Below are 14000 nucleotides of genomic sequence, written 5' to 3'. Positions count from 1 at the left end.
GGCCCACCTGACACCCAAGTTACCCCAAAGCCTGTGTTTTCCTGTGCTCCTCTAGCCCACTCAGCACCTAGATACATGTCACCCCAACATACTTGTCAGCAATTAACACCCCAGACTCAAGCCACCTAAGAGAAGGGCTGAGGTGTCAGTCATCCATGCAACCAGGGCCAGCCACTGCCACTGCCACTGCCACAGCCACTGCCACAGCCACTGCCACTGCAGCTTTGCCCAGTGGCAAGCAGCAGGAGGCAAGCTCCTTTCTACTGGCCCTGCTCTCCAGGACCAGGGTGGACAAAAAAGCAAACTCAGAACTCCAGCCATCCAGTAGGAGCTGAAGATGATTTCAAGCCACTTCTCTCATTACACTGAAACCCGATGTCACAGAAGAGTCCAGGGGGGTCACAGGCGTCCTGACCACCCTGTCCAAGCCATCCCAGGCTCTCAGCACAGCCCACCTCGGGGGCCTTCTGCTCTCTTCCCAGGTATCAGCTGCAGTCTACAACCAACAGCACAGTTAGTTTAACCTGTCATGGGCAAGGTTTATGGGTCTCCTCTGTGGCCCACAGGCCAGCCTCACAGATGCACACCAACTTCAGTTTTTTCTTCCTAGAGGGCTCGAGAGAACCACATGGCAGGAGGGTAAAGGAAGGCAGACAAAGGCACACTCAGGTCCCTGACTGGGTGCGGGGACTAAAGCTCTCTGCCCTCAGAATTCCTTTACCAAAGAGTTAATTCATCATACATGACAGGATGGTGGTCAGCAGGCACCTGTATGACCCTGGTGAAGGTCATTCCTCACTCTGGGACTGATTTCTCAGCTAACTACAAGGCAATAACGTCTACAATAACAGTAACAACTCTGAGGTATCCCCAGCCAGAAAGCCCCTGGGCCAAGACTGTTCCCGGCTTCCCTCTGGTCATCCCGCAGCCTGGATCCCACGGAATATACAAGCAAAAAAAAAAAAAAAAAAAAATCAGCAGTCACTTCAGGTTTTTATTTTGCATTTCATTTATGATCCAGTTTCACATTCTCACAGGGTCAGCAATTCCAAGAGCCACCTCCAGACATCACCCACAGTCCAAAGAGGCCAAAGGTAAAGCACAGACATGCTTTAAAATAAATCAAAATTGCACAATTTATCCTTCATCTCATTCTTCTTAAACCAACGCTCGACACAAGGGCCGACTGCTAAGGAACGGAAACCCCTTTCTTCATGCTTCAAACTAAACATTAAACTTATCAGACAGGCTGAACAAGGTCTCTTCAATAATTAATGGTAAACACATGAAAAACCCTTTATGATCCATAAATATTTTGTTACATAGGGTACAAAAATACTTTTCACGTTTTGGTTGGTTTCAAAGTTCAGGAAGATGAAGAGCGGTGGCAGGGTGGGGTGCACTGGGGGAGGTAAGCACAAGGAAGGCGTCTTAGGCTTGTCAGCCCACGGAGGAGGCGGCAGCGCAGGACTCTGATCAGAGTGAAGTCAGAGGCTGCGGAGCTGCCGCTAGGAGGATGGAGACTGCAGGTGTGTGTGTGTGAGCACGTGTGCGGGGCGGGGCGGGGCGGGGACGAGGCTCAGGCCTCCCTGAAGTAGGGTGGTGTAGGAGTCAGGAGTGGAGAGACTAGGCTTGACAAGCCTCCAGTGCCAAGACCTGTTGCTATGGCGACAGTGCGGGAACAAACCGTACACGCGTATGCACAAGTTTAAGTGTCACAATTCATAAACATGCAAAATTAAACGTCCCTTTTCCTTGATGGGAACTACAGAAGTAAGTTTGAGCAGGAGGTCAGGCTGTGCTGGGTTCCCAGCAAAGCCAGCAAGCTGGGCCTAGCCTCCCGACCCGCCTGGAAGGCCTTGGGAGAACGTCGGGCTTCAGATTCACAGTGTAGATCTAGAGGGCAGCAGCAGTTCCGCACGGGCCCCACTCAAGCCAGGACCAACTCCAGGGCGACTAGACCTGAATGAAGGGCGGGGAGAGAGGTGGCCATGAGCAGAGTAGAACGGGAGCTGGCTACGGAGGCTGCGAAAGGGGACGCTGGGGACAGGAAGAGGGCAGAAAGGAACAGGCTTTGGAGCCAACAGCCCTAGCAAGCGCTCAGCACCAGACAGAGGACCCACGGCCATGTGAGCAGCCAGCGCGAAGGTGCTGACCTCTGCAGCCAACACTTACTGAGGAGCTAACAGAACTGGCGGTACTTCCACCCTTGCTGAGTGGTATCCGAGGAGGGGTACCAGCGCACCTGCAAGAGAAGCCACTGTCAGGGAACACGTGCCAGCTGCCTGCTCACCTCAGTCCTCAGCAGGAGCTGGGTGAATCTGAGCAGAGGCCCTGTGGCTGTCCAGGCTGTCACTGAGCACCTGGTGAGCCAGGACCAGTTGGTTACTCACCTCTCAGCACCAGCTTCTTTCTCCTGATAATGGGGAAACATTAGCTGGCCTGCCTCCTCTGCGGGCCAGGGTTCCACGAGGAGGACATGCCAGCATTTGGACCCCACACATATATACATGCATGCTTCGGCATATGTGAGCAGGTTATATAGCACAACCTGTGGGAGTCGGTCTTCTTTCGGCACATGAGCTCCAGAGACTGAACTGGGGTTATCAGGCTTGGCACCAAGTGTCTACCAGGCCATTGGTGTTTGAGTATTTTTCTGAGACAGGATCTCATGAATCTCTTGACTTACTATATAAGTAAGAATGACCTTGCAAAAATAAATAAATGACCTTGCATTTCTGATCTTGCCCCCACCTCTTGAGTGCTGAGATTACAGGAGTGAAAATCTGTGTTTTATGCAATTCTGAGGATTGAACCCGGGCTTCATGAAGGTCAGGCAAACACTCTGCCACCAGTGATGCCTAGCCTGCGAAAGTCTCAAAAGGAGAACTAGCTTGACACATTGTGCTGTTTCTTTGTATCGTTTTCAATCTCTTACCCTCCCTGCCCCGGGAGACAGGGTTTCTCTGGGTAGACTCAGTTGTTCTGGCACTAGCTCTATAAACCAGGTTGGCTCGAACTCAGAGACCCGTCTGCCTCTGCCTCCCAAGTGCTGGGATTAATGGCCTGCACCACCACCACCCAGCTTGGTTCTGGGTTTTTTGGTTTGCTTGTTTTGGTTTTGTTTTGAGACAGGGTTTCTCTGTAGCTTTGGAGTCTGTCCTGGAACTAGCTCTTTTAGACCAGGCTGGCCTCGAACTCAGAGATCCACCTTCTCTGCCTCCCAATGGCTGTGATTAAAGGCGTGTGCCACCACCCCTGTTTGGATCTGTTTCTTGGTCTATTTACAAAACAAACAAGGCTGTAAAGAGCAAGCAGGACAGGAGGTAAAACAACTAAAACCAGTGTGGTCTTCAAGGCGTGGGTCTCTACGCAAAGCCCTGGCAATTCCTCAATGCAGCCATTTCTGACCTTTCCATCTTTCCCATACTCTTATTACAAGGTTCATAAATTCAGAGACTTTAAACCTCTGCTGAGGTTTCAGGCAGGAGTTCAGAGCTTCAGGTTATCCTTCCTTGCCTGGGTCTGCAGCTACCTAAAATGTGGCAATCACAAAAAGCCCCACAGGGCAGCAGCCCCAAGGTTGGATTCCCAGAGAATGGTCAATAAAATGGCATGGATCCCTCTCTGTGAGCTAGACACCTGGCAAGGACAGCCGAGCTGCTGCCAAAGGCTTCAGGGAAGGCACCTGTCCCGGTTACACATGCCAAGAAGCATGTCAGTCCCAGCCTGACCCAAAGCTGCCTGATGGAAAAGTGGGATCTGAGCATCCAGGAGGGCCTAGAGTTCCCCTGGGAAAGAGTGGGGTGGTGCTTAAGAGTCCCTGTAGAGAACGGGTGAGAAGATGGGCATTCAGACAACACCCATGAAGCTGTAGCAGGCAGACCCAGTTGGCCCACTTGGCTGCATGTGATTCCTGGCTCTTGGGTAAGCAAAAAGGTTATGACCAAGGCCAGGCCCTCTGGGCTGAGGGAACTGCCCTAGAAGCTGCTCCTGTGACTCTTCCAACTCTCCATGTGGCTTGTAGAGAAGAACATCATTTGGGCCAGCACACCCTCCCAGGATGATGACGAGACATTATGGGCTGATTATCCTAACACTTGCCACCTGGCACATAGCAGGGCGGGCTCTTCCTTCTCCTGGCTGACAGCTCTAAGGGAGCTTCCTCTGGCCCTTTGCTGGGCTGGGGATACCCCCTGAAGCTGGATGCCCAGCTAGACGCTAGAACTTACTCACAGGCAAGGATGTAAGAGTTAGAAGCAGTATTGCCACCAGACAAGCTCAGGGCTCTAGGCAGCTCAGAATCTCCTCACGGGCTCTGCCTGCCACCCTTCATCCAGCTGAAACAGTCCCACGTTAGTACCTGACTGGCTGGGAGCCCATGGGACCACACACAGGGGATTCACCCTCTTCCACACAGGGGGCTGTTTGAAAGTCTCCCCATGCCCACTCCCCCAGGTGCTCAGACTACAGCAGCAGTACCTTAGCCCCCGAGTCAAGATATCTTAGGGTATCTTGGGGTGGGGGTTGGGGCATTTATGGACCCAGAACAGTTAGGCCACTGATGCAGAGGGAATGCACTTGAATGAATGGATGTACTCAGTGGATTGCTGTGGAATATGTCTGCATATGCCTGTGGCATGGGTTCCTCTAAAAGCAGCCCAGTCTCTTTCTTCATCTCCTCTTCCTGCCCTAGCTCAATGCATGGCACCACCCAGGCCCAGCAATGTGAGGGACCCTATAAGTCTCATCCTCTCAGGGCCTTCAGCTGTTCACAGCTACCTGAGGGATCTCCCCATCCTACATAAGGACTGCCGCCAAGAAAGAAGAGAACGTGAGGACAAGAGGAAGGGGGTACAGCCTCAGTTCCCCTCACAGATCTTAGGACTGAATAAAAAGTCTACCAAAAAGGAATGAGTCTATATGATAAAAAAAATATGAATAGCCAATAAGGATGGGAGCCTCACTGGACAGAAAACCAACTAAAATAATATTTCACCCAGGATCAGTGAGATGGCTCAGTGGCTATTAGCACATAGGCCCAATGACCCGAAGTTGGAACCTGCAACCCACAAAAGGTAGAAGGAGAAAACTGACTCCAAAGTTGCCCTCTGACAGCCATAGTACACCATGGCACCCATGTCCACAATCATCATCATAATGGTAAATTTAAAAAATTAATGATAATAATAGCAACAGCAAACCTCATTCCTTGCCTGACAAGTTTTGTCAAGTCTGCACTGTGGCTCTGGATTGGTCTAGGAATACAACCAGGCCAGGTGCCCACAATGTGCAGCAGGAAACAAAAGCAGCTCCCAACAACTTCTCTGAAACCTGTCAGAAGTTGACACATTCATACAACGATGTGCCATCCAGGCACCTGATGTGGAAAACCAACTATCTGAAGACTAAATTCCAGGGGGCACTCACTGTGTCTATGCCTGCAATGCTAGAACTCAGGTGGTAGAGGTAAGAGAATGAGCTCAAGGCTGGCCTTGGGCTCATGAAACTTTGTCTCAAAAAGCTGAAAGACAAACAAGATTAACTGTATAGGAAATGTTATGAAAGACTCACATCTATTGATTTATTTACATTCCCACTCCCAATAAGTAGTAAATGAATCATAGTTAATCAAAAATAGTAAATAGTAAGTAAATCTATGCATTTATTTACTATCTATCATGTACGCATGTAAGCGTGCACGTCTGAGCGCGTGTTCAATCAGTGCTCTCCGTTCATCCTTCTATGGGTTTCAGAGATCTAGGTCAGGTCACCATGCTTGAAGGCAAGCGTCTTTACCCTCCCTAGCCATCTAACCAGGCCCAAAATCTAAGAATTTTTAAAAAGAGACAGCCAGGTTGCTGGAAAGATGGCTCAGAGGTTAAGAGCACTGGCTGCTCTTCCAGAGGACCTGAGTTCAATTCCCAGCAACCACATGGTGGCTCACAGCCATCTGTAATGAGATCTGGTGCCCTCTTCTGGCCTGTAGGCATACATGCCAGCAGCACATTGTATTCATTATATATATATATATATATATATATATATATATAGAGAGAGAGAGAGAGAGAGAGAGAGAGAGAGAGAGAGAGAGAGAGAGAAAGAGAGAGAGAGAGAGAGAGCCATCACTGGGCATGACAGCACATGTCTATAATTCCAGCACTGAGGCAGAGGCAGGAGGACTGCTAGCAGTTTAAGGCTTCTTGTTTAAAAAAAGAAAAAAAGAAAAAGGTTTCCTTGAAGTAGGATAGGCCAATGTTAAAGGAAACCCAATCTGTGTGGTTTTCTCCCTAAATGCAGATCTGTAGGCGCTTCAATGTTTTTTGAGATATTTGTGCCATGTGCTGCTCTGAATTTTCATTCATGAATTTCACCTGGATTGTCACAAGCCCCATTACACTGAAGACAGGCAAGGGAGTCTGTGGCCACACATACTTTCGTGCCTTCTTGCTTAGAAGGAAAGTTTTGTTGTTGAGACAGAGTTTCAGTGCAGCACAGGCTGGCTTCAAATCTGCTATACAGTCAAAACTAGCCCTAAAGTCCTGACCCTCCAGCCTCCACCTCCCTAATGCCAGCCGAATAAAAGGCAGAGGCCATAACGCCTATCTCAGGTGAAGGTTCGATTCCTTTCAGGGCCCTCCTGAGGTCTGGTCAGTGCAGCCACAGGGCTATGAAGCTGGGATGCGCCTGGCAGGGGAGCAACAGTGGAGATTAGTTCCCACACGTCTTGCCTTCTGCATTTTGGCTACCTTTTCTCAAGGTCACCTCCTTGCCTTTCATTTTTCTATTGGTCCTCAGGGTCAAAACTTCTCACTTGGGCTCAAAGTGTCCACTTCCTTAGTTAGACACTTCTGGTGAAGTATTGTCATGGAACACAGGAGAGAGGGAAACAAAACATCACTCCATGGAACAGGCTTGCATGCCCATTTCTACCTCCTCGTGGCCTCATTGACTACTAAGGAAATGGGTGTCTAGTCAATCTGAAAAACAAGGTCAGAACTAAAGATTCTTCAGTCATTAGTCTGCCTCTAAAATATACCAGTGCTTTAGGGTGGCCTCCTTCCTGCTCCCAGGAAGGCTAGAAGGTAACATCTCAGACAGCCATACAATTATAATCATCCTCTTGCCCCAGCCATCACAAATCCCAACACTTCTGTAGTACTTTATCCTGACAAGAAGCTGGGTGTGGTAGAGAATGCTATATCCTAACATTCCAAAATGGAGGCAGATCAGGAGTTCAAGGTAGCATCCTAGGCCACAAGAAACCCTGTCTCAAAAAGCACAGAACACAAACAGTAAAAGGGACCCTTGAGATGTAGATCCATGATAGTACTGGTTTAGAATGTATGAGCCTTGAGTTCCATTCTGAGTACCGTGTAAAACCAGGGTGTTGCCCGATTGTAATCTCACCACTTTGGAGGTGGAGAGAGGGGGATGGGAGGCTCAAGACCATCCTGACCCTTGGCTACACAATGCAATCAGCCTGGGGCCAGGCAGTGGTGGTGCACATCTTTAATCCCAGCACTCAGTAGGCAGAGACAGGCAGATCTCTGTGAGTTCAGACCAGCCTGGTCTACAAGAGCTAGTTCTAGGATAGCTAGGGCTGTTATATAGAGAAACCTTGTCTCGAAAAACAGGACAGGCTCCAAAGCCACAGAGAAACCCTGTCTCGAAAAACCAAAAAAAAAAAAAAAAAAGAAAAAGAAAAAAAAAGAAAAACTGAAATAAATAGATAGCTCCAAAGCTACAGAGAAACCTCGAACCTCCCCTCCCCACAAAAGTCACCCCGAGGTTGAGTAACAGGGCCAGGATCTGGAGTCCTGTTGGAAAAGAGCAGAGCACAGACAGGAACTGGGAGAGGGAGTGCAGGAGACCACAGAGCTCAGGGACTGGCAGCAGAGTAGCACTCCCAGCCAGCAGAGCAGAGAGGAGTGTCTCCTGAGTTTGACAAACCACCGTCTCTGGCTCCTGAATACCGACCCAGTCAGCCTTTTCATTTCATAAATGACACATTACAGGCCAAAGGTAAAGCTCATGTAGCTAATTGGTGGCAGAGCTGGGATCACAGGCCAGGAACCAGTATGGCAGGTACCTCTAATCCTCCCCAGTTCCCTGCACTGCTCCTGCACTGCAAGCTACCAGCTACGCCTAGAGCACCCAGGGCACACGCATCTCCCTCCCGACTACTGTATTAATACACCTCCCCTCTGGAAGACCCTGGTTATCCCAGAGGAATTTTCCAGCTGTCCAGGACACTCGGTTGGAGACAGCACCACGTTTAACTACAGTGTGGCCCCAGTACAATCAGAACAGACTTCCCTGCTGAGGTAACCGTGTAAGATGGTGGCACCTGACCTTTTCCACCTTGAGAGAGAGGACAACCTCTGTGTTGCTAAGCCCCTCCAAAGACCTAGGAATGGGCGTGGACTCAGATCCCAGGCAACGATGCTTTTTGGATTTTGAAGACAGTTTCCCTGTGTAACCATCTTGGATGTCCTGAAACTCGCAGATGGGCCTGCCGCTGCCTCCCGTGCCTCGCCTCCTAGGTGTGCCTAGTTGTTCTGACTGCAGTTCCTGCTCCCTGTGAACTCTCCCTCTCAAGCTCTTCCTTTCCTTTCCCGCTACCCAGGTCAGGACCAAGTAGCTACCTCCATGTGCTCTTCTGACAGTCTAGGAAATCCCCATGCTGGATGGCCACGTCAAGGCTCAGTCTGTGGTGGTTAGAACAGAGTAAAGGTCTGCATGGCCAGCAGCAGAAACAACAGTGACACCCTGCTCTGGGCCCATTCTCCTCTCTCACAAACTTCCCCTACAAATGGTTGCTGTCTTTTTTTCCTGCCCCAGTGCCCAGTCCCCAAACCTGTAATCCCAATACTTGGGAGGTTGAGATAGGAGCACTACCAACAGTTCAAGGCCAGCCTGGCCTACATAGTAAGACTGTCTCAAAAAAGTAAAACATAGGTAGGCATGGTGTTGCATGACCCCAGCACTTGAGATAGAGGCAGGAGTATCAGGAGTACAATGCCAGCCTGGGCTAGATGAGTCTCCCCACTCATCCTGTTAAAAAAAACTTAAATAAATCTACCAACAAAACAAAATAATTAAACAAACAAAATCTATCAGCGAACAGGACTGTCAAGATGACTGGGTGGGTAAAGACACTTGCTCCCAAACTGATGACCTAAGTTTGATTCCTACAACCCACTTGGTAGAAAGAACTGATTTCCAAAAATTGTATATGGTCTCTGCACACATGGGACACACATATAGATGTAATTAAAAACAAACCACCACCACCACAAAAAACAAAACAAACAAACAAACAAACAAACAAAAAAAAAAAAACCACCCAGAAGAAGCAGGAGTTCTAAGATATCCAGGCAAAGTTCTGGCCTTTATTGTGTAATTCTCCAACTCTGAACAATCCAAATGCACTGTATATTATTCTAATTCTCAGAGTAATAACGCCTTTAAAAGCTTGATAAAGCTCATAAAGACAGGAAAAGGCAGAGCAGATCCAACTGCGTGTCCCCAGTTTGGTTTGTGCTCTGGACAAGCAAATAGATCCCTAGAGCCTGAGCTTTCAAAAAACCCATGAAGACAACAGTTTCTGGGTTCTTGGGGTTTTTTTGTTTTTTTGGTTTTTTTCTTGGTTTTGTTTTGTTTTTCTTTGTACACCAAGTTTCACATTTTAGTCCAGGCTGTCTTCAAAATCCCAGCAATCTCCTCCTGTCTCAGTTTCCTAAATCATAAGATTATGGACATGAGCTGACATTCTTGGCAGAAGACACTTCTGTTGCTGCAGCCCCAGGGACAGGAGCAGCCTATGCCAAGGTAGGCAGACCCCCCCCCCCCCACTTGTCTGTCTTGAGCCTTCTCGTCCATCTGAATGGCTTACCTGAGCATGCAGGGCGGCGGCGGCAGTAGCAGCTGGATAGGTGAACGTAGTATGTGAAATGGCTGGGGTCAGCTCTGTGGTGTAGAGAGGGTAAGGGGCCCAGGCCTCTGGGGATGCAGGGATCAGTGCAGCCCCCATCAGGTCATCTACAACAGGAGACAGCAGCCTCCACCATCAGAACACTGGTCTCCCCTCTCACTGCATACTTTCAAACAGAAAAGGGGACCCAGCACAATAACTGAACCATACTCCCCACGCCCCGAGGCCAGGGAAAGAAGCCCTGTGAACTTGCTCAGCATGGCCAATACCGTATTTCTGGAAGCAGGCCATAGACAGCCTGTATTAAGAAAGAGAAATCACAAAAAGGCTTCAAGGAAACAGTGCAGCCCTAACCTCCCAGGAGTCCAGCCTTTCTGAGTCTCCAAATGGCCAGAGAGAAGGAAGTAGATTGCTAAGTCTCAAGGTGGTGGCTATAGATGAAGAAGGCCCCAGAAAAGGAGACATGACTGATAACTGATCTTAGGATCTGAATATATGCAGTTTAAGGAGAACCTGCTGGCCGGGGCAGACCCAAAGGACAGGAGAAAGAAGATCAGAGGTCCACTCACAAGGGTCCCGTGCAATCAAATGTGTTCCTAGGGCAGGGTGGACACTGGTGGGATTTGGTGTAGCTATTAGCTTGCTCTTGGCCATCTTGGTGTTGGCTTTGGCAAACTCTAGCCTCAGGGTCTGTGGGTTCTCCGGATCAAAGCGAATACCCTAAATGGGAAGAAAAGGAAGAGCGACTCGTATAAGGACCCATACTGCCAACTGCCATCAATACACAGGACCCCAGAAGCAAGTTTTCCTCTAAGACGTGCACCCAGGGCTGCAGCAGAGGGAATACTGCGCTGACCTTGAGTAACGACACGCATCACAAACCAGGCAGTCAGAGATTCTGCCCTGGGACAGGTGGGAAATAAAAATCCATGTGTTTATTGAGAGTGCAGTGGGGAAGATTTGCAGTGGACAGAAAAGGGACAATTGCTGTTTCAGAGGTCTGTGGGTCTACTCACATTCAACGCATTTTTGGCTGCTTCTGCTCCTGCCCGGCTGTCAAAGATCACAAAACCAACAGGCTAGTAGGAGGGAAGAAAGAACACCCTTGCATGTCTCCAGCCTTCCATGTGTGCACCCCAGGTGCAGCACTCACATGTTCAAAGCCTGGACTCAACCTCCCCACCCCCAGTACCACAAATGTAAAAAAAAAAAAAAAAAATCCATCACCTAATTGGAAACACTATCTTCCCTGTTGGTTAGAGAACACAGAAGAAATAAAGCTCTTGGGCATATCCTCCCTAAGATAAGTCTGGAAGGCTCAGGATTCACAAGCATCTAAGTTAAGTCTCCCTTCTTGGTACCACACCATGAAAGGATGTCAATGCAGCACTATTCCGTGGGTCATTAATACCATTTAATATCACCTTTTCTGTGCCTTTTTTTTTTAAAGCAAATCTGAGGATTAAACCTAGGTCTGGTACATGTCTGATAAGTGCTCTATCACTGAGCTGTAACCACAACCCCAGAAGCCTTTGCAGATGCATGCAGACAAGGAAGGTTGAAAACTGACTTCCAACTCCCAGTGGCCCCTGAAGGCTCTGGGCTCTGGTCTCCTGCAGGAGGTCAGAGCTCAGCTACTATCGCTAATGTCTTCAGCCTTGGGAATCAGGCAGAATGCCAGAGCCAGACAAGGACAGAGGCTGACAGGGAACTGCGGAGGCTGTCCTCCTCTCAGGACAGAAGCGAGACAGCATGGAGTGGGTCTCTGCCTTCAGATGCTTTCGAACAGTAGGAAAAAGGTTTCAGTTCTGCCAGCAGTTAGTCTAGGCTGGGAGGAAACACCTAGGAGAGAAATTACCTGTCTTGAAGTGAGCTTGATCAGGGACCCTTCATAGCCCTGTGGAGAGAGGTGGCCATTTCAGGGGTCAGAAGCCGATACTGTGCTAACCTAGCACTGTCTCCCCATCAGCCTCATCTTTCCTCAGTGGTCCTCTGGAGGCAACCCCCTCACTGAGGCTGAGTTCCTGCTGCCTTTGTGTTCTGAATCACATGGTACAGTGGTACCCAGGGCACTCCTGAATGCTCTACTAATTGTGTCTGTGTGTCTGTGTGTCTGTGTGTGTGTACATTGAATCTCCAGAACTCCTAGCATGGCAAAGTCTGTTAGGAGTCTTTACCGTCTCCACTTTACAGATGAGTAAAACTGAGGTTCGGCAGGGCCAGGAAACTGGCACAAGACGAGATTCGGCAGAACCATCATAGATAGAGCCAGATCTGTGAGCTCAGTTTCTGATACACCTTTCTGCAGTTCAATCCACAGCAGAGATTCATTCTTGCTGCTCATCCCTGATCCTGGGCTCTGGGGGCTCCCGGGTCCTGACTCACCTTGAACGGCCGGAAGAGCAAGTAGAGTTCTCTAGGCTTAATATCCACAGGGAGGCCACTGACAAACAGTGTTCGGACCTAGAGACAGAGACCACAGAGGTCAGGGTCAGAGGGGACAGGAAGGAAAGGGTTGTCCATCCACAAGGTAGGGCTTACAGAGAAACGGAGTGTATCCCAGGCCTCCTTTACACATATAGCTTTGTGGCCTTATAATCTGCCAAAGCGTAATTTAGGCTTCAGCCAACACCTCTAGGCAAATCTCCTGACAACAGAGGCAAGGCGGAAAGGCCCCTCATACATAAATGTACCATCCTTCCTCAGACCAAAGAACACTACCCCCACACCCTGAGATAGTGAGCATGCCCCACTCCATAAAATAAGAACATAAACTGTTAATGGTTTTGCACTAGCTACACAGTCACAAGAACCAGAGTTTGGATTTGAGCAGCCACATCATAAGCAGCTCTGAGAAGGATGGAGACAGATTACTGTAGCTATCTGGCTTTCAGCCTACGTTCAGGAAATAAGTGGAAACACCGTCTTCTGGCCACCACTCATGGACACAAACTCACATGTGTGAGCATACACACACAGACATGTACACACAGAGTTAATAAATCTTTAAAACTTAAAGTTCTATTTTCCCTTGGTGGGAAAGCTCTGGTCTGGAGAGAGGCAAACACACACGCACAGGGAGTGTGAGCACAGGCAGGTGTGCTGCCGATCCCTTGCGGCTTCTGTTTTCTGCACTTGACTCCACAGTAGCTGGGAGCAAGTTATAATCTTGACTCAAAACCTAGATAGAGCTTAGAAAACGTTATTAAAATTGTACTAAGGGCCGAAGTCTAAAGTAGTGCACACCTTTATCCCAGCAGAGGCAAGAGAATCTTCGGGTTCAAAGCCAGCCTGGTCAACAGAGCAAGCTGCACGAAAGCCAGGGCTACATAGAGAAACCTTGTCTCTAAAGCCAAAACAAAGCCAAGTTTACCGAGCTGAGTATGCTGGCACTCATACCTGATCCTAACACCTGGAAGGTAGTGCCCACAGGAGCACGAGTTCAAGGTCATCCTTGGTTAGTGACATTGAGGCCAACCTCAGTTACAAGAGACCTTGTCTCAAACACACCGAAGTTTACCGGGTATGTGAGCAGGTGACAAACTGGAAATAAAACAATTATTGCAATGGGATTAAATGCTGGCCACCTTGCCCATCTGTCTTCGTTTGTTTGGTTTTTGAGGTTTCCCTAAGTAGCCCTAGCCCTGTCTGTACTGGAACTTAATACAAAGATCAAGGTAGCCTTAAATACAAAGATTCACCTGCCTCTCTCTGTCTCCCAAGTGCTGGAATTAAAGGAGCACCACACGGCTTTCACCCGGACTTTAAAAAATATTTTGTTCATATGGGCATATGGGGTGTATATGCACCACATGCATGTGTGGTGCCCTTGGAGGCCAAAATGGAGTGTTGCATACTCTGGAAGTAAAGATCCAGAAGTTTTTGAGCCACCATGTGGTTGCTGGGAATTGAACTCAGGTCCTCTGGAAGAACAGCCAGTGCTCTTACCCTCTTGGATATCTCTCCAATACCCAACCTGGCTTCTTGTTGTTGTTATTGTTTTGTTTCTGGAGACGGGGCTTCTCTGTGACCCTGGCTGGCCTCAAACTCACAAAGATCCACC

General features: G+C 48.9%; 1 protein-coding gene across 2 annotated transcripts in view; it reads right to left on the bottom strand.

Moving 5' to 3' along the window:
- Nucleotides 1-974: 974 nt before the first annotated feature.
- The window catches only part of Rbpms2 (RNA binding protein, mRNA processing factor 2), a 35795-nt gene continuing 22769 nt past the window's right edge, over nt 975-14000 (bottom strand). For both annotated transcript variants that reach the window (XM_038323342.1, XM_038323340.1), the window contains exons 3-9: nt 12323-12400; nt 11796-11834; nt 10954-11016; nt 10507-10657; nt 9899-10044; nt 2176-2245; nt 975-1962 (exon numbers count right to left, since the gene is read on the bottom strand). In XM_038323342.1, coding sequence (XP_038179270.1) covers nt 2183-2245; nt 9899-10044; nt 10507-10657; nt 10954-11016; nt 11796-11834; nt 12323-12400 — 540 coding nt within the window. In that variant the 3' untranslated portion in view covers nt 975-1962; nt 2176-2182. The remainder of the gene's footprint in view (nt 1963-2175; nt 2246-9898; nt 10045-10506; nt 10658-10953; nt 11017-11795; nt 11835-12322; nt 12401-14000) is intronic.

This window comes from Arvicola amphibius, chromosome 3 (assembly GCF_903992535.2).
Source record: "Arvicola amphibius chromosome 3, mArvAmp1.2, whole genome shotgun sequence".
Lineage (NCBI taxonomy): Eukaryota > Metazoa > Chordata > Mammalia > Rodentia > Cricetidae > Arvicola > Arvicola amphibius.
Note: the sequence above shows the minus strand (reverse complement) of the source record. Positions and strands in the feature narration are given on the sequence as shown.